The sequence below is a fragment of the Bos indicus x Bos taurus genome, chromosome 7 (assembly GCF_003369695.1).
Source record: "Bos indicus x Bos taurus breed Angus x Brahman F1 hybrid chromosome 7, Bos_hybrid_MaternalHap_v2.0, whole genome shotgun sequence".
NCBI classification, from domain to species: domain Eukaryota; kingdom Metazoa; phylum Chordata; class Mammalia; order Artiodactyla; family Bovidae; genus Bos; species Bos indicus x Bos taurus.
The window spans coordinates 88,055,090-88,073,240 of NC_040082.1; the positions used below are offsets into that span (position 1 = coordinate 88,055,090).

At 35.6% G+C, this 18,151-nt stretch overlaps 1 protein-coding gene across 1 annotated transcript in view; it reads right to left on the reverse strand.

Moving 5' to 3' along the window:
- The window catches only part of MEIKIN (meiotic kinetochore factor), a 125,694-nt gene that overhangs the window by 90,204 nt on the left and 17,339 nt on the right, over nucleotides 1-18,151 (reverse strand). The window contains exons 5-6 of the mRNA XM_027548558.1: nucleotides 15,172-15,309; nucleotides 8,332-8,451 (exon numbers count right to left, since the gene is read on the reverse strand). Of these exons, the coding sequence (XP_027404359.1) occupies nucleotides 8,332-8,451; nucleotides 15,172-15,309 (258 nt within the window). The remainder of the gene's footprint in view (nucleotides 1-8,331; nucleotides 8,452-15,171; nucleotides 15,310-18,151) is intronic.

Sequence of the window (18,151 nt, forward strand, 5' to 3'; positions counted from 1 at the left end):
TGGGTGCCTGATGTCCTCTGCCAGCATTCAAAAGTTGTTTTGTGGAATTTACTCAGCGTTCAAATGTTCTTTTGATGAATTTGTGGGAGAGAAAGTGGTCTCTCTGTCCTATTCCTCCGCCATCTTAGGACTGCCGATCTTAGGTTTTTTTAACATTGAGTTTCAAGTTGAACCATAAAGAAAGCTGAGCATTAAAGAATTGATGTTTTTGAATTGTGGTTTTGGAGAAGACTCTTGAGAGTCTGTTGGACTGCAATGAAATCAAACCAGTCAAAGCTAAAGGAAATCAATCCTGAATATTCATTGGAAGGACTGCTGCTGAAGCTCCAGTACTTTGGCCACTTGATGAGAAGAGCTGACTCATTGCAAAAGTCCCTGATGCTGGGAAAGATTGAAGACAAAAGGAGAAGGGGGTGGCAGAGTGTGACATGGTTTGGTAGCTTCAGTGACTCAATGGACATGAATTTGAGCAAACTCCAGGAACTAGTGAAGGACAGAGGACCTTGGCACGCTACAGTCCATGAGGTTACAAAAGAGTTGGACACAGCTTAGTAAATGAACGAAAACAACAACAATAAATATATTAAACAAATACTAACTAACATAAATTGATAAATGGGTAATAGTACAATAATAGTAGGAGACTTTTAACACCCCACTGACATCAATGGAGTGATCACCCAGACAGAATATCAATAAAAAACAGAAGTTTTAAGTGACAAAACAAACCAACTGGACTTAATATCTATAGGACATGACATACACATACATACATACACACACACACATTCTTCTCAAGTGTGCATGAAAATATTTTCCAGAATAGACAATAGGTCACAAAATAAGCCCCAACATATTTAAGAGGACAGAAATTATTTCAAGCATCTTTTCCAACCATAATGGTATGAAACTAGAATGAAAAGCAGAAAAAGAACAAAAACTCATGGAGACTGAACAACATGTTACTAAAAAAAAAAAAACAATGTTGAAATCAAACAAGAAATCATAAAATACCTTGAAACAAAGAAAAATGAAAACAAAACAATACAAAATTTAGGTGATATTGCAAAAGAAATTCTAAGAAGGAAGTTTATAGCAATATAGACCATCCTCAAGAAACAAAAAATAGTCTTAAAGAACCTAATGTATTACTTAAAATAATTAGAAAAAGAAGAACAAAGATAACCTCAAGTCAAAAGAAGAAAGGAAATTACAGGGATCAGAGAAGAAATAAATAAAATAGAGATTAAAAAATAATTGAAAAGATCAATATAACCAAAAGCTGATTTTTTAAAAGATAAAATTGACAAACCTCTAGCTAGCCTCATGAAGAAGAAAAGAGAGGATCCAAATAAACAAAATAAGACATGAAAGAGGAGAAGTAACAACTGATACCACAGAAATACAAAAAAAAAAAAAAAGAGAGAGAGAGAGAAGAGTATACTATGAAGATATGTAAGCCAACATATTGGAGAACCTAGAAGAAATGGACAAGTTTCTAGAAACATACAGGCTGCCAAAACGGAGATAAGGAGAAACAGTTTGAACAGACTGATCACTAGAAATGAAATAGAATCTGTAATTTAAAAAACTCCTTGCAAACAAAAATTCAAAACTGGTTGGCTTCCCTGAAGAATTCCACCAAACATAAAAAGAACTAATCCTATCCTTCTCAAACTATTTCAAAAACTTGAAGAGATAGGAGCACTTCCAAATCCACTCTATGAGACTACCATCACCCTGATTTAAAAAAAAAAAAAAAAAAACAGAAAAGGTTCTAAAAAGAAAATTAAAGGTAAGTATTGTTGATGAATATAGTAGTAGAAATCCTCAACAAAATATCAGCAAACCAAATCCAAAAATACAAAAAAGGACCACACATTATGATTTAAGTTGTATTCAATCCAGGGTCATAAGGATGGTTCAACACATGCAAATCAAGCAATGACATACATCACGTTAACAAAAGAAAAGACAAAATCACATGATCATCTCAATAGACACAGAAAGAGCATTTGATAAAATTCAACATCCAGTCATGATAAAAACTCTGGCCAAAGTGGGTATAGAAGGAACATATCTCAATATAATAAAAGCCATTTTGACAAGCCCACAACAAACATGATATTCAACTGTGAAAAGCTGAAAAGCTTCCCATTAAATTCAGGAATAAGACAAGGATGCCCACTCTTGGCACTTCTATTCAATGTATCATTGGAAGTCCTAGTCACATCAATCAGACAAGAGAAAGAAATAAAATGTATCCAAATGGAAAAGAGAACCCTCCTACACTGTTGGTGGGAATGTAAGTTGATGAAGCCTATATTGAAAACAGCTTGGAGATTCCTCAGAAAACTAAGAATAGAATTACCATATGCTCTAGCAATCACACTTCTGGGAATATACTTGGAGAAAACTATTAATATAATTCAAAAAGACACATGCATTCCTATGTTCATAGCAGCACTATTCACAATAACCAAAACATGAAAACAACCAAAATGTCTATTGACAGATGAATGGATAAAGAAGATATGATAGATATATTAAATGAAATACTACTCAGCTATAAAAATAATGCCACTTGCAGCAACAGGGACAGATCTAGTGATTATTGTAGTAAGTGAAATAAGTCAGAAAGAAAAAGACAAATAGCATATAGTATCATTATATGTGGAATCTAAAATATGGCACAAACAAACCTATCTACAAAACAGAAACTGAGTCACAGGGAGAACAGACTTGGTTTCCAAGGGGAAGTGGGGAGAGAGAGGTATGGACTGGGAATTTGCAGTCGGTAGATGCAAACTTTTACATTTAGAATGGATGAACAACAAGGTCCTACTGTATAGCACAGGGAACTATATCCAATCTCCTGGGATAAACCATAATAGAAAAGAATATAAAAAAAGAACATATCTACGTATATAACTGAGTCATTTGGTTATACACCAGAGACTGGCACAACAATGTAAATCAACTATACTTTAATTTAAAAAATTCCTCAAAAATGGATTCAAATGGAAAGGAAGAGGTAAAATTGTCATTATTTGAAGATGACATGATACTCTATATAGAGACTCCTAAAGTCTCGAGACAAAGATTATTAGAACTAAAATATGCATTCAGGAAGGTTGCAGGATATGAGATTACTATATACAAATCTGTTGCATTTCTTTACACTAATAATGAAATATCTGAAAGAGAAAGTAAAAAAAATCCTGTTTAAAAATCATATAAAAAAATCTAAGAATAAACTTATCTGAGGAGGTAAAATACCTACATGCTGAAAACTATAAAACACTGATTAAGGAAACAGAAGATGATTCAAAGAAATGGAAAGATATCCCAAGCTTTCAGATTATAAAAATTAACATTTTAAAAATCACAATACTCCTCAAAGAAATCTCCAGATCTGATGCAATCTGCATCAAAATATCCATGGCATATTTAACAGAACAAGAACAAATAATCCAAAAATTCATATGAAACCACAGAAGACCCAGATTGCCAAAGAAATCCTGAGAAAAAAGAACAAAGCAGGAGGCATAACCCTTCCAAATTTCAGACAATACTACAAAGATACAGTAATCCAAACTCAGCATGGTATTAGCACCAAAACAGACATAGTCAATTAATCTACAGTAAAAGAGGCAAGAATATACAATGGAGAAAAGACAGTCTCTTCAGCAAGAGGTGCTAGGAAAGCTGGATGTGTTGTGCTGTGCTTTGTCACTCAGTGGTGTCTGACTCTGCAATCCCATGAACTGTAGCCCATCAGGCTCCTCTGTCCATGGGGATTCTATAGGCAAGAACACTGGAGCAGGTTGCTGGATAGCTACATGTAAATCAGTGAAATTGGAACACGCCCTCACATCATATACAAAAATAAACTCAAGATGCTTTAATAAATATAAAGGCATGTCAGAGATTGCCCTGGTAGTCCAGTGGTCGAGAATCCACCTGCTAATGCTGGGCATGGGTTTGATCCCTGGTCTGGGAACTAGGATTCCACGTGCTGAGGAGGAACTAAACCTGTGTGCCACAACTATGAAGCCTGAACTCTAGAGCCTGTGAGCTGAAACAACTGAAGCCCTTGCACCCTAGAGCCTGTGCTCGACAACGAGAAGCCATCACAATGAGAAGCTCAGTAGCCACAACTAGAGAAATCCCATGCACAACAACGAAGACCCAGTGCAGAAAAGAAAAAAAAAGGACTGAAAACATGACATGATGAAACTCCTAGAAGAGAACACTGGCAAAATATTTTGGACATAAATTGTAGCAATATCTTCTATGCTCAGTCTCCCAAGGCAAAAGAAATCAAAGCAAAAACAAACAAATGGGACCCAATTAAGCTTAAAAGCTTTTGCACAGCAAAGGAAATCATCAACCAAGTGAAAAGACAACCGACAGAATTAAAGAGAATATTAGTAAATGATGCAACTGACAACGGGTTAATATCCAATAGAGACAAACAGGTCAAACAACTCAATATGAAAAAGCAAACAACTCACTCAAAAAATGAGCAGAAGACCTAAATAAACATTTCTCTAAAGAAGACACATAGATGGCCAATAAACACAAGAAAAACACTCAATATCACTATTGGAGAAATAAAAATCCAAACCACAATGAAGTATTACCTCACATCTGTTAAAATGGCTATCATGAAAAAGTATACCCCAAAAAATGTTGGAGAGAGTGTGGAGAAAAGGAACCCTCTACACTGTTGGTGGGAATGTAAATTGCCACAATGAAAATGTAGCCACTATAGAAAACAGTATGTAGATTCCTCAAAAAACTTAAAATTGAGCTATGTATGATCCTGCAATCCCATTCCTGGGTATATGCCCAGAAAAGATGAAAACTCTAATTTAAAAAGATACATGCATCCTAACATTCACGGCAGCACTATTTATGATAGTCAAGACATGGAAACAACCCAAGTGCCTATCAACAGACGACTAGCTTAAGATGTAGTATGGATGTTTGTGTGTACACACACACACACACACACACACACACACACACACAATGGAGTATTACTCAGCCATAAAAAGAATGTAATATTGCCATGTGCAGCAACATGGATGGACCTAGAGAATATTATATTTAGTGAAGTAAGTCAGAAAGAGAAAGACAAATATATGGCATCTCTTATATATGGTATCTAAAAAATAATACAAATGAATCTATTTACAAAACAGAAATAGACTCACAGACATAGAAAACAAACTTATGGCTGTAAAAGGGGAAAGGAAAGAAGGAGAGGGACAGATTCAGAGTATGGGATTAACAGAAATAAACTATTATACCTAAAATAGATAAGTAACAAGGATTTACTCTATAGCATAGAAAATTACATTCAATATCTTGTAATAATATATAATGGAAAATAATCTGAAAAATACATATATATATAACACCCTGTTGTATACCTAAAACTAATACAATATTGTAAATCAACTATACCTCAATTTAAAAAAGAAAGAAAATACACAGGGCTTTGTTCATTTGTGTAAAAGAAACACAAAAAAGATAAAGCATAAATTAAAGAGACTGCTTACCAAAAAGGGGTGGGTGGAAATGGGGTAGAAAGAAGAGGGCAAAAGCATCAAGGTAGCAGTAGAAGAAGATGTAGCAATACTCTACTGTATTGCTTGTATGATAATATTTTTTTGTATAACTATAATTCTTAGAACCATAGTAATGTTTCACATACCTTCAACAGCCCTCTCCCCCTGAATAAATAGACAAAACCAAATAGGAAGGGGGAATCAAAAACTGAATTCAACACTACCAAAGGAATGTATTAATTACTACATAACAACTGAACAATAATTTCAGTGAAAGTGGAGGAAAAGAACTAGCCTATCTAATTTTTGAAAAGAGTCTGTTGATAGGACACTGTAATGCTAAAGACAAATAGAACTGTACATAAATGCTGTAGTAATCTATTTAGTAAATGTATTTCTCACAGGGATCTGGGTTAACAAATCTGAAACTTCTCTGTGTGTATAATAGGATAAAGGAAGGGAAGGAGGGAGGAAGAGAGAGAGAGAGAGACAAAGCAAAAAAGAAGTGGATTTTAACCCATAAAATAAATATCCATGAGTTCATACTGATATAAATAACTGAATAAATAAATGGCAGAAAATAGTTACTTTTCAAAAAGAAATTTCAATTAATAAATGTAACAGGTAACAGCAAAGTATTGATTGAAAATCACCATTACATGAACACCACAGTAAGAACTGTTGCAGTCAAGTTCCTCTGGGGAATGGTAGTATCAGTGGATGAAAGTTTGAGGAGAAACAGGACTTATGGAGCCATAAACTATTTTTTTTTTAGGTATTTATTAACTACAGAGGGAAGCTAGTAACTTTACAGCGGAGAAAACCAGATATCACCTTAATCAAGTGAACATTAATATGACCAATAATAACATAAATGTACTGACATTAAGAACTCCTTAATACAACATCATTTCTGTGGTATTCTTATCAAAAATTGCATAATCTCTTTCTAATCATGAGAAAACACTAGACAAATTCAAATGGAGAGACATTCTACAAAATAACTGATCAGTAATCTTCAAAAGTATCAAGCTTACAAAAGACCAAGACTGAAGATCTGTCACAGTAGATTAAGGGAGAAATAACAATCTAATTTAACTTATATGCAGAGTACCTCATCAGAAATGCTGGGCTGGAAGAAGCACAAGCTGGAATCAAGATTGCCGGGAGAAATATCAATAACAGATATGCAGATAACATCACCCTTATGGCGGAAAGTGAAGAAATAAAGACCCTCTTGAAGAAAGTGAAAGAGGAGAGTGAAAAAGTTGGCTTAAAACTCAACATTCAGAAAACTACGATCATGGCATCCGGTCCCATCACTTCATCGCAAACAGATGGGGAAACAGTGGAAACAGTAGCTGACTTTATTTTTCTGGGCTCCAAAATGACTACAGATGGTGACTGTAGCCATGAAATTAAAAGACACTTACTCCTTGGAAGGAAAGTTATGACCAACCTAGACGAACAAAGGTCCATATAGTCAAGGCTATGGTTTTTCCAGTAGTCATATGGATGTGAGAGATGAACTATAAAGAAAGCTGAGTGCCAAAGAGTTGATGCTTTTGAGCTGTGGTGCTGGAGAAGACTCTTGAGAGTCCCTTGGACTGCAAGGAGATCCAATCAGTCCATCCTAAAGGAGATCAGTCCTGGGTGTTCATTGGAAGGACTGATGTTGAAGCTGAAACTCCAATACTTTGGCCACCTGATGTGAAGAGCTGACTCATTGGAAAAGACCCTGATGCTGGGAAAGATTGAGGGCAGGAGGAAAAGGGGACAACAGAGGATGAGATGGTTGGATGGCATCACCAATCCAATGGACATGGGTTTGGGTAGACTCTGGCAGTTGGTAATGGACAGGGAGGCCTGGAGTGCTGCGGTTCACGGGGTCACAAACAGTCAGACACGACTGAGCAACTGAACTGAACTGAACAATCTAATGCAATGTAGGATCCGAGATAGGATCCTGAATCAAAGAAAAGACAGTGGAAAAACTGATGAAATGTGAATAAGGTCTGTAGCTAACAGTTTAACGCCAATGTTAACTTCCTAATTATGACCATTGTATTGTGCTGAAGAATTGATGCTTTTGAACTGTGGTGTTGGAGAAGACTCTTGAGAGTCCCTTGGACTGCAAGGAGATCCAACCAGTCCATCCTAAAGGAAATAAGTCCTGAATATTCATTGGAAGGACTGATGCTGAAGCTCAAACTCCAGTACTTTGGCCACCTGATGCAAAGAACTGACTCATTGGGAAAGACCCTGATGCTGGGAAAGATTGAAAGCAGGAGAGAAGGGGACGACACAGGATGAGACGGTTGGATGGCATCACCAATTCAATGGACCTGAGTTTGAGCAAGCTCTGGGAGTTGGTGATGGACAGGGAAGCCTAGTGTACTGCAGTCCATGGTGTCACAAAGAGTCGGACATGACTGAGCAACTGAACTGAACTGATTGTGGTTATAGAAAATAACATTTCAGAAAGCTGGATGGGAGGTATATGGGAACCCTTTTTATTATTTTTGCAACTTTTCTGCAAGTATATTAATAAAATTCAAAATAAATGTTTTTAAAAAGTAAACCCATATATGCTTAAGTTACTTACTATTAGTCAGATATTATGTGTAGCCAAAGGTAATCCTAATTGATTAATTTAGCTAAAAAATCATTCAAGAGAAAAAATACTTTGCTTTTTCAATACTGACAAGGGTTTTTCCCTTTGTGACATGAGGAAAAAGAATGTGAAACTTACCTAAAATTGCAGAGAGATTTGAAAACTCAGGTACCTTCTCTATTGCTACTGCTTTACTTATGTCCAAAAGAGTAGAATTCTTACATGGCATGTTTTCTTCCAACATGGGATGCTCCCATTCTAAAAGAAGCAGGGAGAAATGGCACAAAATTTTGAATAGCATACAAGTGGCAGGTTACCTTTTTCTCCCCAACTTAGGTTCCTAGCCCATACAAAGCTACAGTAATTGAAGAAAGTTTAGGTGAAGCATAAAAAAAACCCTTGAGGACATCAGGATATTAAATAATCTTTGGGCTATTACAATGCCCAAATACTCTTACTTCCTCTTCCCCACTTTTCCCATTATCCCCATATTATTATATGGCATATTTAGTTAGGCCAGTATTCAATGCAAACGTTATGATGATAAATTGTCATAAAAATGCTGTCTTTAACTCTGCTGGTATATATACAGTGACCACCTCTTGTTTTTCCTGGAGCCAATAAAGAGTTGTTTGTTTAGATTTCTCTGTATTCTTCATCTATTTAATCCTAAACCCTACCAAACTGTATAAATCCATTCTATTTATTCCATTCTCTGATGTTCTGAAATTTTATATTGTTCTGTCTTGGTGTTTTTCATCTCTTGTGCTAGACACTGTACGGCCCTTTAAACCCAGAAATCATACTTCTTAGATCTAGAAACTGTTCTTGAGTTATATCTTTGGTAATTTTCTTCCTCCTGTTTATTTCATTATCTTTTTCTGAGACTCCTATTATTTGATGTTAGATTTCATATACTACTTCTCTAACTAATATTTTTTCTCCTTTTTTTCCCTCCTGACTTTTTTTTTCCCCTGGGAAATCTCAATTTATTTTCTAATCCTTCTACCGAGTTTTCCATTCTGCTATTGCATTTAATTTATTCTCTGAATATTCTCACTCCCTTTTTTTTTAAACAGCATCCTGTTCCTATTCAATGAATGCAATATACATATTTTTATCTCAAGGAAAACTTTTCCCCCCAGTATCTTTCTTGTATTCCTATTTCTGTTTGGTTTCTTCTCTTATTTTTAATTTTACTGTGGTGGGAACACTTAACGTGAGACCTACCCTCAAATTTGAGAGTACAATAGAGTTATCGTTAACTATAGGCACAATGTCGTGCAACACATCTCTAGAACCTGTTATTCATCTTGCATAACTAAAACTCTACCTGTTGATCAGCAACTCCCCACATTTCCTTCTCCTTGGGCCCTGGCAACCAACATTCTACTCTCAACTGCTATAAATCTAACTACTTTAGCTATCTCATACAAGTGGAATAATACAGTATATTTCTTCCCGTGACTGGCTTATTTCACTTGCCATAATGTCCTCAAAGTTCTTCTATAGTGTTGCATATAACAGGATATCCTTTTTAAAGGCTGAATAATATTCCACTGTATGCATATACCACATTTTCTTTATCTATTCATCCATCAATGGTCACTGGGCTATTGTGAAAAGTCTGCAATGCACATGGGAGTTCAAATATTTCTTCTAGATCCTGACAGTAATTATTTTGAATAAATACCCAGAAGTGGGATTGCTGGACCACATATATTTTAAATTTTTTGAGTAACTGCCATACTCTTTCATTGCAGCTTCACTATTTTACATCCCTATCAACAGTATACAAAAGGAAATCCAATTTCTCCACATCATTGCCAACACTTACCTTTTAAAAAAATAATAATAACCATCCTAATAGTTGTGAGGTGATACCTCACTATGATCTTGATTTGCATTTCCCTGACGGTTAGTGATCTTTTCATATGCCTGTTGGCCATGTGACTGTCTTCTTTGAGGGGAATATGTTTATTCAAGTTCTTTGTCATTTTTAAAAATCAAGTTATTTGGATTTTTCCTATTGAATTGTGGGAGTTTCTGATATATTTTGGATATTAATCCCTTATCAGATATGTGGTTTCTAAATATTCTCCCTTTTTGTAGGTTGTTTATAGGTTATTCACTTCGTTGTTTCTTGTGCTGTGCAGGAGCGTTTCAGTTTTATCTAGGCCTACTTGTCTAATTTTGCTTCTGTTGCCTGTGTTTTGTTGTCACATCCAAGAAATAACTGCCAATACCAATTGTCATAAAGCTTTTCCCCTATGTTTCTCCTAGGAGTTTTATAGTTTTATAGTTTTATAGTTTTATAGTTTCTGGTCTCACATGTAAGTCCTTACTATATTTTGAGCCGACTTTTTTGTATAAGGTAAGGGTCCAATTTCATTCTTTTGTATATGGCTATCCAGTTTTGTCAACATCATTTGTTGAAGAGACTATTTCTCCCACATTGAGTATTCTTGGCACTCTTGTTAAAGAGCAAATGTCTTTATGGATTTAGTTCTGGGCCCTCTATTCTGTCCTACTGGTCTATATCTCTGTCTTTATTCCAGTACTATAATGTTATGTTTACTATAGCTTTGCAATATACTTCAAAATCAGTTTAATGTTAATTTTCTGTCCAGATGTTCTATCCATTATTAAAAGTAGGAGTATTGAAGTCTCCTACTATGACTGTATGCCTATTCCTACCCTCAGTTCTGCCAGTGTTTACCTTCTATGTCAGGTGCTTTGATGTTGGGTGGATATTTATTCCTAACTGTTGAGTGTTTTTGATGAATTGATCCTTTTATAATTATGCAACATTCTTCCTTGTCTCTTGTAAAAGTTTCTGACTTAGTCTATTTTTATCTGATATAAGTATAGCCCCTTGTGCTCTCTTTTGGTCACAATTTACATGGAGTGCCTTTCCCCACCCATTTGCTTTCAGTCTATGTGTGCCCTTAAATCTTAAGTGAGTCTTTTGTAGATAACATACGGTTGGATTATTTCTTCAACCCATTCAGCCACTCTTTGTCTTTTGATTGGGTTTAACCCATTTATATTTTTCATAGAGGAGAATTATTGATAGAAGAGGATTTACTATTATAATCTTGTTAACTCTTTTCTGTTTTATAGTTATTTTGCCCCTCTTCCCTCTCTTGCTATGCTCCTCTGTCTTTCATTGATTCTTTTACATTGATATGCTTTGACTCCTTTCTATTTTTCTTTTATGTATCTTCAACAGGTACTTTTTGTGTGTGGTTACCATGGGGCTTACATAAAACAGTTTTAACAGTCTACTTTAAACTGATAACAATTTAACAAAAACTCTATGCTTTTACTTCACCCCTCAAACACATTTTGCAGTACTGATGTTATAATTTACCACCTTTCATATGGTATATCCATTAACATATTTTTATAATTATATTTAATATGCTTGTCTTTTAACTTTTATACCAGAATTAAGAGTGATTTATATGTCACTGTTACTGTATCAGTGCATTTGTCTATATACTTACCAATGAGTTTTGTACTCATATGCTTTCATACAGCTGTTTAGAGTCCTTTGTTCTAACTTGAAGAACTCCTTTTAGCACTTCTTGTAAGGCAGGGCTAGTGATGATTAACTCCTTCAGCTTTTGTTTGTTTGGACTTATCTTCTCTTCATTTCTTAAGGACAGTTTTGCAGGTTTCGGTATTATTGGTCAGATGTTTCTTTCTTTCAGCACTTTGTCTATTTACTTCCACTCTCTTCTAGCCTGCAAGGTTTCTGCTGAGAAATCCATAAACAGTCTAATGAGGTCTCACTGTATATATCAAGTCGCTTTTAAAACTGCTGCTTTCAAAGTGCTTTTTCTTTGACTTTTGGCAGTATGACTATGTGCCCCCATGTGAATTTCTTTGGTTCATCTTATCTGAGGTTTGTTGGGGTTCCTAGGTCTGGATGTACACTTCCTTCTCCAGATTTAGGAAGTTTTCAGCAACCATTTCTGTGAAGAAACCTTCTGGCCCTTTCCCTCTCCCTCCCTCCCCACTTCCCTTTTCCCTTTAGGACTCTCACAATGCATATACTGATCTGTTTTCTTGTGTTCTGTAAGTCTCAAACTTTCTTCATTCTTTTATATTCTTTTTCCTTTTAGCTCCTGTGACTGGATAATTTCAAATGACTTATTTTTGAATTTGCTGATCCTTTCTTCTGACTGATCTTTTACTTTTTTTTTTTTTTTTCTTAGTGCATTTATTGTTTTTCTCAGCTCTAACATTTCTTTTTGGTTCTTTTTAAAAACTCTCTTAAAATTCTCACTTTTTCCATACATTGTTCTCCTGAGTTCTTTAGGAACATTTGCTGCGCATCTTTATGACAATCATTTAAAATTCTCTGTCAGGTAGTTCACATGTTTCCATTTAATCAGAGTCACTTTCTGGAGCTTTATCTTATTCTCAGTTTTTGGACAGTTTCCCTGCTTCTTCTTTCTCTTTAATCATTTGTGTTGGTGTCTGCACATTAGATAAAACAGCCAGCTTTCCCAGTCTGTAAACAGGTAGGCCTCATACAGGAGATGACCTTCACCAATCTTTCCAACCAGGATCTTCTCAAACCTTCTTGCTAGTTCAAACCAGAGTCTTTGTTTTTAGTGGCCATGAGGCATCTAGAATATAACAAGTCCTATCACTGCTCTAAGACAGATGAGACAAAAGCTAGTCCCTTGGGCAGCCCCAGAAATGTTGGAATGTTGAACACAGTCCAAATCTTTCCCTTCCCAGAGAGAAGCCGGGATCTAGTGAATGTTCTCATGCTAGGATAAACTGGTATCTTTGTTTCAGCACTCATCAGACTTCTAGAGTATGTCAGGTCCCACCAGCACTCTGAGGCAGACAAGTCAGTAGTCCATTCTTTGCTTATCCCCAAATAATTGAGGGCTTTTGGCACATGGTTCAGTCCTTTCCCTTCCTCCCTAGGGAAAATCTGGGAGCTGAAGGTTTCCTGCCAATTGTATGGTGCTGTATGGCAGACGTGAATTATAATGAAAGGGTGTCTTGAATGTTTCTATTTGCTTTGATGTGACTGGTTTCAAGCTTGCCTGGGGGTGCAGGAGTCACTCAACTAGTTTTGAGATTTCTCACAAAGGGAAATCTCACAAAGGGAAATACATGGACACAAATTAGTCCATGTATTGTTGTTGAATTGGTGTGTCCATGGGGAAAGGCAAGTCTAAGGCTTACTATTCCAACACCTTACTGATTTACTACCATATTTCGCTGTTTTGACCTCTATGCTTTATGTTAGAAAATTCATCAGAAGTCTGGTAGTCCTTGTCTTCTGCTCATATTTGAGAGGGGGCCCTAAATGGCTAAGTGGGATCTCTATGGCTTAGCTGGGGCTGGCCACATAGGCAACTTCACTGTAGGGTTCCTGTCAGTTTCACTGAAGTACTACTGAGGTCAGTATCTTTTGATACTTTCTTTAGGGTTGCTCAGATTTCTCAGGAAAAAAATCTTCCATTTTCCTGCCTGGAAGTTTCAATTCTGGGTGCTAGCATTCTAGAAGCTGAATAGAGAAATGGACCATTGGGTTAGGATGAGACTAAGCATTGGGTGAGCAGTCCTACAATTTGGAATATACATTTGCATTTAACTACCCCTTTCTGCATTCACGACAGTATCTGAAGCAGTTGGCTTTTTCTATATAATAAATAACACTGAAATCTCAGTGGCATGAAATGAAAGCATTTCTTTCTTACACCTGTCTACTATTTGACTCAAGCAGCTCCACTTCAGGCTATAGGTTGGGTAATCAACTAGGGCAGCTCTCTGAAGTCTGCAGTCTGCCCAGGGCTATCCTGCTCTGTATCTCTTATTCTGGAGTTCAATAATAGAGGTAGAAGCTAATTAGGATATGCATATGGTCCCTGACTCACAATGGTTCCGCTTAAGAGTTTTTTCCATCATAAGTGGAAGAAGATTTGTACTTTCCTCATGATAGCAAAAGGATAGGGGGACAAAACCAATTATGTATGCACATATCAAAAGTTTGCTTCTGATATCTGGGCAACTGATATCCATGTTGCCCAAAGTCATATGGCCAACCCCAAAGCCAAAGAGTGAGAAAGTAAACTTCACCCACCATGAGGCTATGACAAGGTTAATGACAACATTTCAAAATACCATGGTATCCCTGTTATTAACAGTGCTTAGTTCAGGGTCCCTCTGTTTCAAAATACCCCAAAGAATAAATTTCTAGGAAAGGAGAAGGAGAAGTCACCATAATTTTTGTATTTTGGACACAGCTTTTTACAAGTATTTTACAAGCCACATTGAAAGCTTTTCTGGGATAGTATAGTATTGTACAAACTAGCTTGTTTCAGGGGTATTCCCATTGTTGATTCAGGATTCAGCTTTTTAAGTCCACTTTATCAGACCATTTGCTATCTAGCTTTCCAAACTTTATGCTTTATTCTTTCTCATTCTCTTTACTCTTATGTGTTTGTGTCTTTTTTTAAAAAGTCATTTTCTGCCATTGCACAAAGTTGTGGAGGAAGGCATATGTTCAATCTGCATCATTAACCAAAAGCTGTTAATTATACATATGGCAAACATAAATAACTGATAATTTGTAGAAAAAATTCAAGCAGGGAGATGGTCCAGTCAACCTTTGAATTATTGAAAAGTAAGAGAAGTATAGGAAATAAAAGATAATCCATAGTTCAAGAGAACAAATATACATATGTTAGGTATAAAGTTGCTCAATATTAATAACTGGATAATATGTATTACATGTAAATGCTAATCTCTTCATCTTTTCCTGATCTGGGGGGTTTTGATCTATAGTCCTATGTGACTGAGTGTGGAACACAGTGGATACTGGGCAGAGAGGTTTTGGTGAGGAAGATAAGTATACCTTCTCAAAAGGAACATTATTCATTGCAAAATTTGTAGACAAAGGACCAGTTTCTATGGAGGAGCAACTTAAGGTTGAAATTTTCTCACCTAAATAATCTGATCCTCTGAAGAGCTCAGGTGATGGGAAGCTACTTAAATTCTCTTCGGAACTCTTGTATTCTGTAGAAGAGTCTGTAAATGAATAACTTAGAAGAGAGCCAGAAATATCATGCTGCAAACTTAGTCCTATAGAATAAACAAGCAAAAAGAGTAAAATGTTTCAACAGTAAACAGATTTAAAATCCTAAGAACTTAAACTTGTACAAATATACATGCAGTTCTATACTAGTAATGTAAAATTACACATAAAACTGAAATGGCATGCGATTGTATACAATCTTAAATTGTACTTGAATTTCAATCTTAGAAAAGGTCTATTTTTGATATGAAGAAAATGCAATATAAACCCCTTCCATTGTTTTTCAAAGTTTTATACATTTATTCCTTCCCTACTTTGGTTCAGTTATAATTCTTGACTCAAAAATACAAATTTTATCAAGTATACCTTAATAATAAATATAAATAAATAAAATGTATACCTAATTTTTCAAGTGCAAGTTTTATATATAAGTAACCCATTAACTGTAAGCTGACTAGCTGAAAAGAAGAAAGGATGATTCTAGTTATTCCATTTAAAAAACAATGAGCATAAACATAGATTCAAGGGAACATAGATCAAAGGAACTGAACAGAGTCCAGAAATAGACTTACATGCATAAGAGCAACTTATTTTTGACCAAGATGCAAAGGCAATTCAATGGAGAAGGGATATTCTTTCAAACAAATTATGTTGGAACAACTGTATATCCACATGCAAAAGCAAAACAAAATAACTTGCACTCATATCTTCCATCATATAAAAAATTAACTATAAATGCATCGTGAGTCTAAATGCAAATCCTAAAACTACAAAACTTCTACAAAAAACAGGATAAAATCTTCATGACACTGAGTTAGGTAACAATTTTTTTAATGTAACAATTAAAGAATGATTCATAAAACAAAAGCAGTGATAAATTGGGCTTCATCAAAGTTCAAACCTTCTATTTCAAAGAGACAAGCCACAGGGTAAGAGAAAACATTTGTAAATGGACTGGAATCCAAAATATAAAGAACTCCAAAAATTCAATAATAAGAAAACAAACATCTCAATAGGAAATTGGGGGAAATATATGAACAGAAAATCTCTCTAATTCAGAAGTCTTAAAGTCATCCCTGTGAGAGTAGACTAGAATGAAAATCTTTCTAATAAATGACAGGGACAGACCTTAGTATTTACTTGAAGAACCAGAAAGTGTAGTAAGAAAAGAGAAAATATACTCTACTATAGACAGTCAGCATTTATGAAACATTCCTAACATGATAAAACAGAGGTCAACACTAACAGAAACTGGTGGAGTGTGGGATAAGGGATGAAAGGAGAGCATGACTCCTAAAACCCATTATCTTCTGCCCTGGAGCTGACTTATACCTATCTCTGCTCATTCATTACCTACCCGAGACTACTAACTCTTTATCCTTCCCACTTTGATCTCACCACATCTTTTTCTTTCACTCCAACCCTCTCCTTAATGTTGACAACTGCTCCCAATGTGCCCTCCTCCTCCAGCCACCAGTGCACCACTTAAATTGACTGACTCAAGCTACCATTCTTCTTCCCCTCTTCAGATGTCAGAGTCAGGCTATTCCTCTGAGTATGTTTCTCTTCCCATACTTCAGCTGTCCCAGAGTGTCCTTCCCTGTCCTTGCTACTTTTCTCATTGTCTTCATCCTTCTCATTCTTGGTTGCCGCATCTCTCGTGCCTTCTACCTCTCAAAATTCTATGAATACCACTCTCAGGAGAGAAAATCCTTCCACCAAACTCCAGAACTCAAATTGGGCTCAGAAACTAGGAAAGCCCTGTACTCACCCCCTGGGTAGCTTGGCAGAGAAAAGAATAAACAAATGTTCCTGACTATAATAATAGAAGGTTGCTCCTGGTGTCACAAGTAATAAATGTAAATGCATTTTTAAATTACATTTATATCAAATTATAGTATACATTTTAAAAAGTCACTTCTACAAGCTTTTATCAAAAACTACCACCTCTTAAAGGAATTTAAAAAAAATTGCAACCTCTTGTCTCATAACTCCCTATCATAATGAGACAACTGTTTTCAACCCTATTAACTCTATTGTTTTTATATGCTTATATTTATAAATTAAATGTATTCAATGATTCTGTTATTATAATTGCTTAAATATATTTACAGCTGAACCATGTACTATGAGCTCTATCATTTGTGTTAAATTTTTGCTACAAGTTCTTATTTTTCTTTTGAGTTATTGATTACCTAATTTTCAATTCATTTTCTAAGTACCTATTTCATCTCAACTTTTTGCAAAAGTATAAATTTCCTCTCAATAATTTTTTTTTAAAAATGCCAGGTTATCTATCAGTTTTTTTTTTTTCTTCCTCTCTTCTTCCCTTCCTTTTTCTCCTCCTTTTTCTTTCCTTCCTTTTTTTCAAGTACTGCTGCTGGAGATCTCAATACACTTGCTCAAATTGGGACTGATTGTCTGCTAGACATGCTGCACAGGTGTCTTCCTGGGATTTCCCTTTACCATGATCCTAAGAAATTCTTTTATATATTTCATGTATTAGAGCCTTTGATTTCAGATTTAATGATTTCTTCCTTATTGATTTCCTTTCTGGTTTTGTTGGAATAGCTTCTTCATTTCCTGAGAAAAGGTGCATAGAAGACCTGTTTGAAAATTTCTTTATACTATCTTCCTATCTGAGTGATTGTTTAGCTAAGTACAGAATTCTAGGCCAGTATATTAAAAAGACTGATGCAGTCTTTAGTGTTTGACAGATTTAAACCTCACTGTTCCAAGTTCCCCTTCTGTCCCATATCTGTACAAGTTGATGAGCCCTGGTGTTCCATATTCTGGCAACAATGGCAAGTTAAAGCCTCATCCCAGCCCCACTCTAACCACCTAAACATCCCAACCCAGTTTCCTTTCCCTGCTCTCTCAAGCCATTTT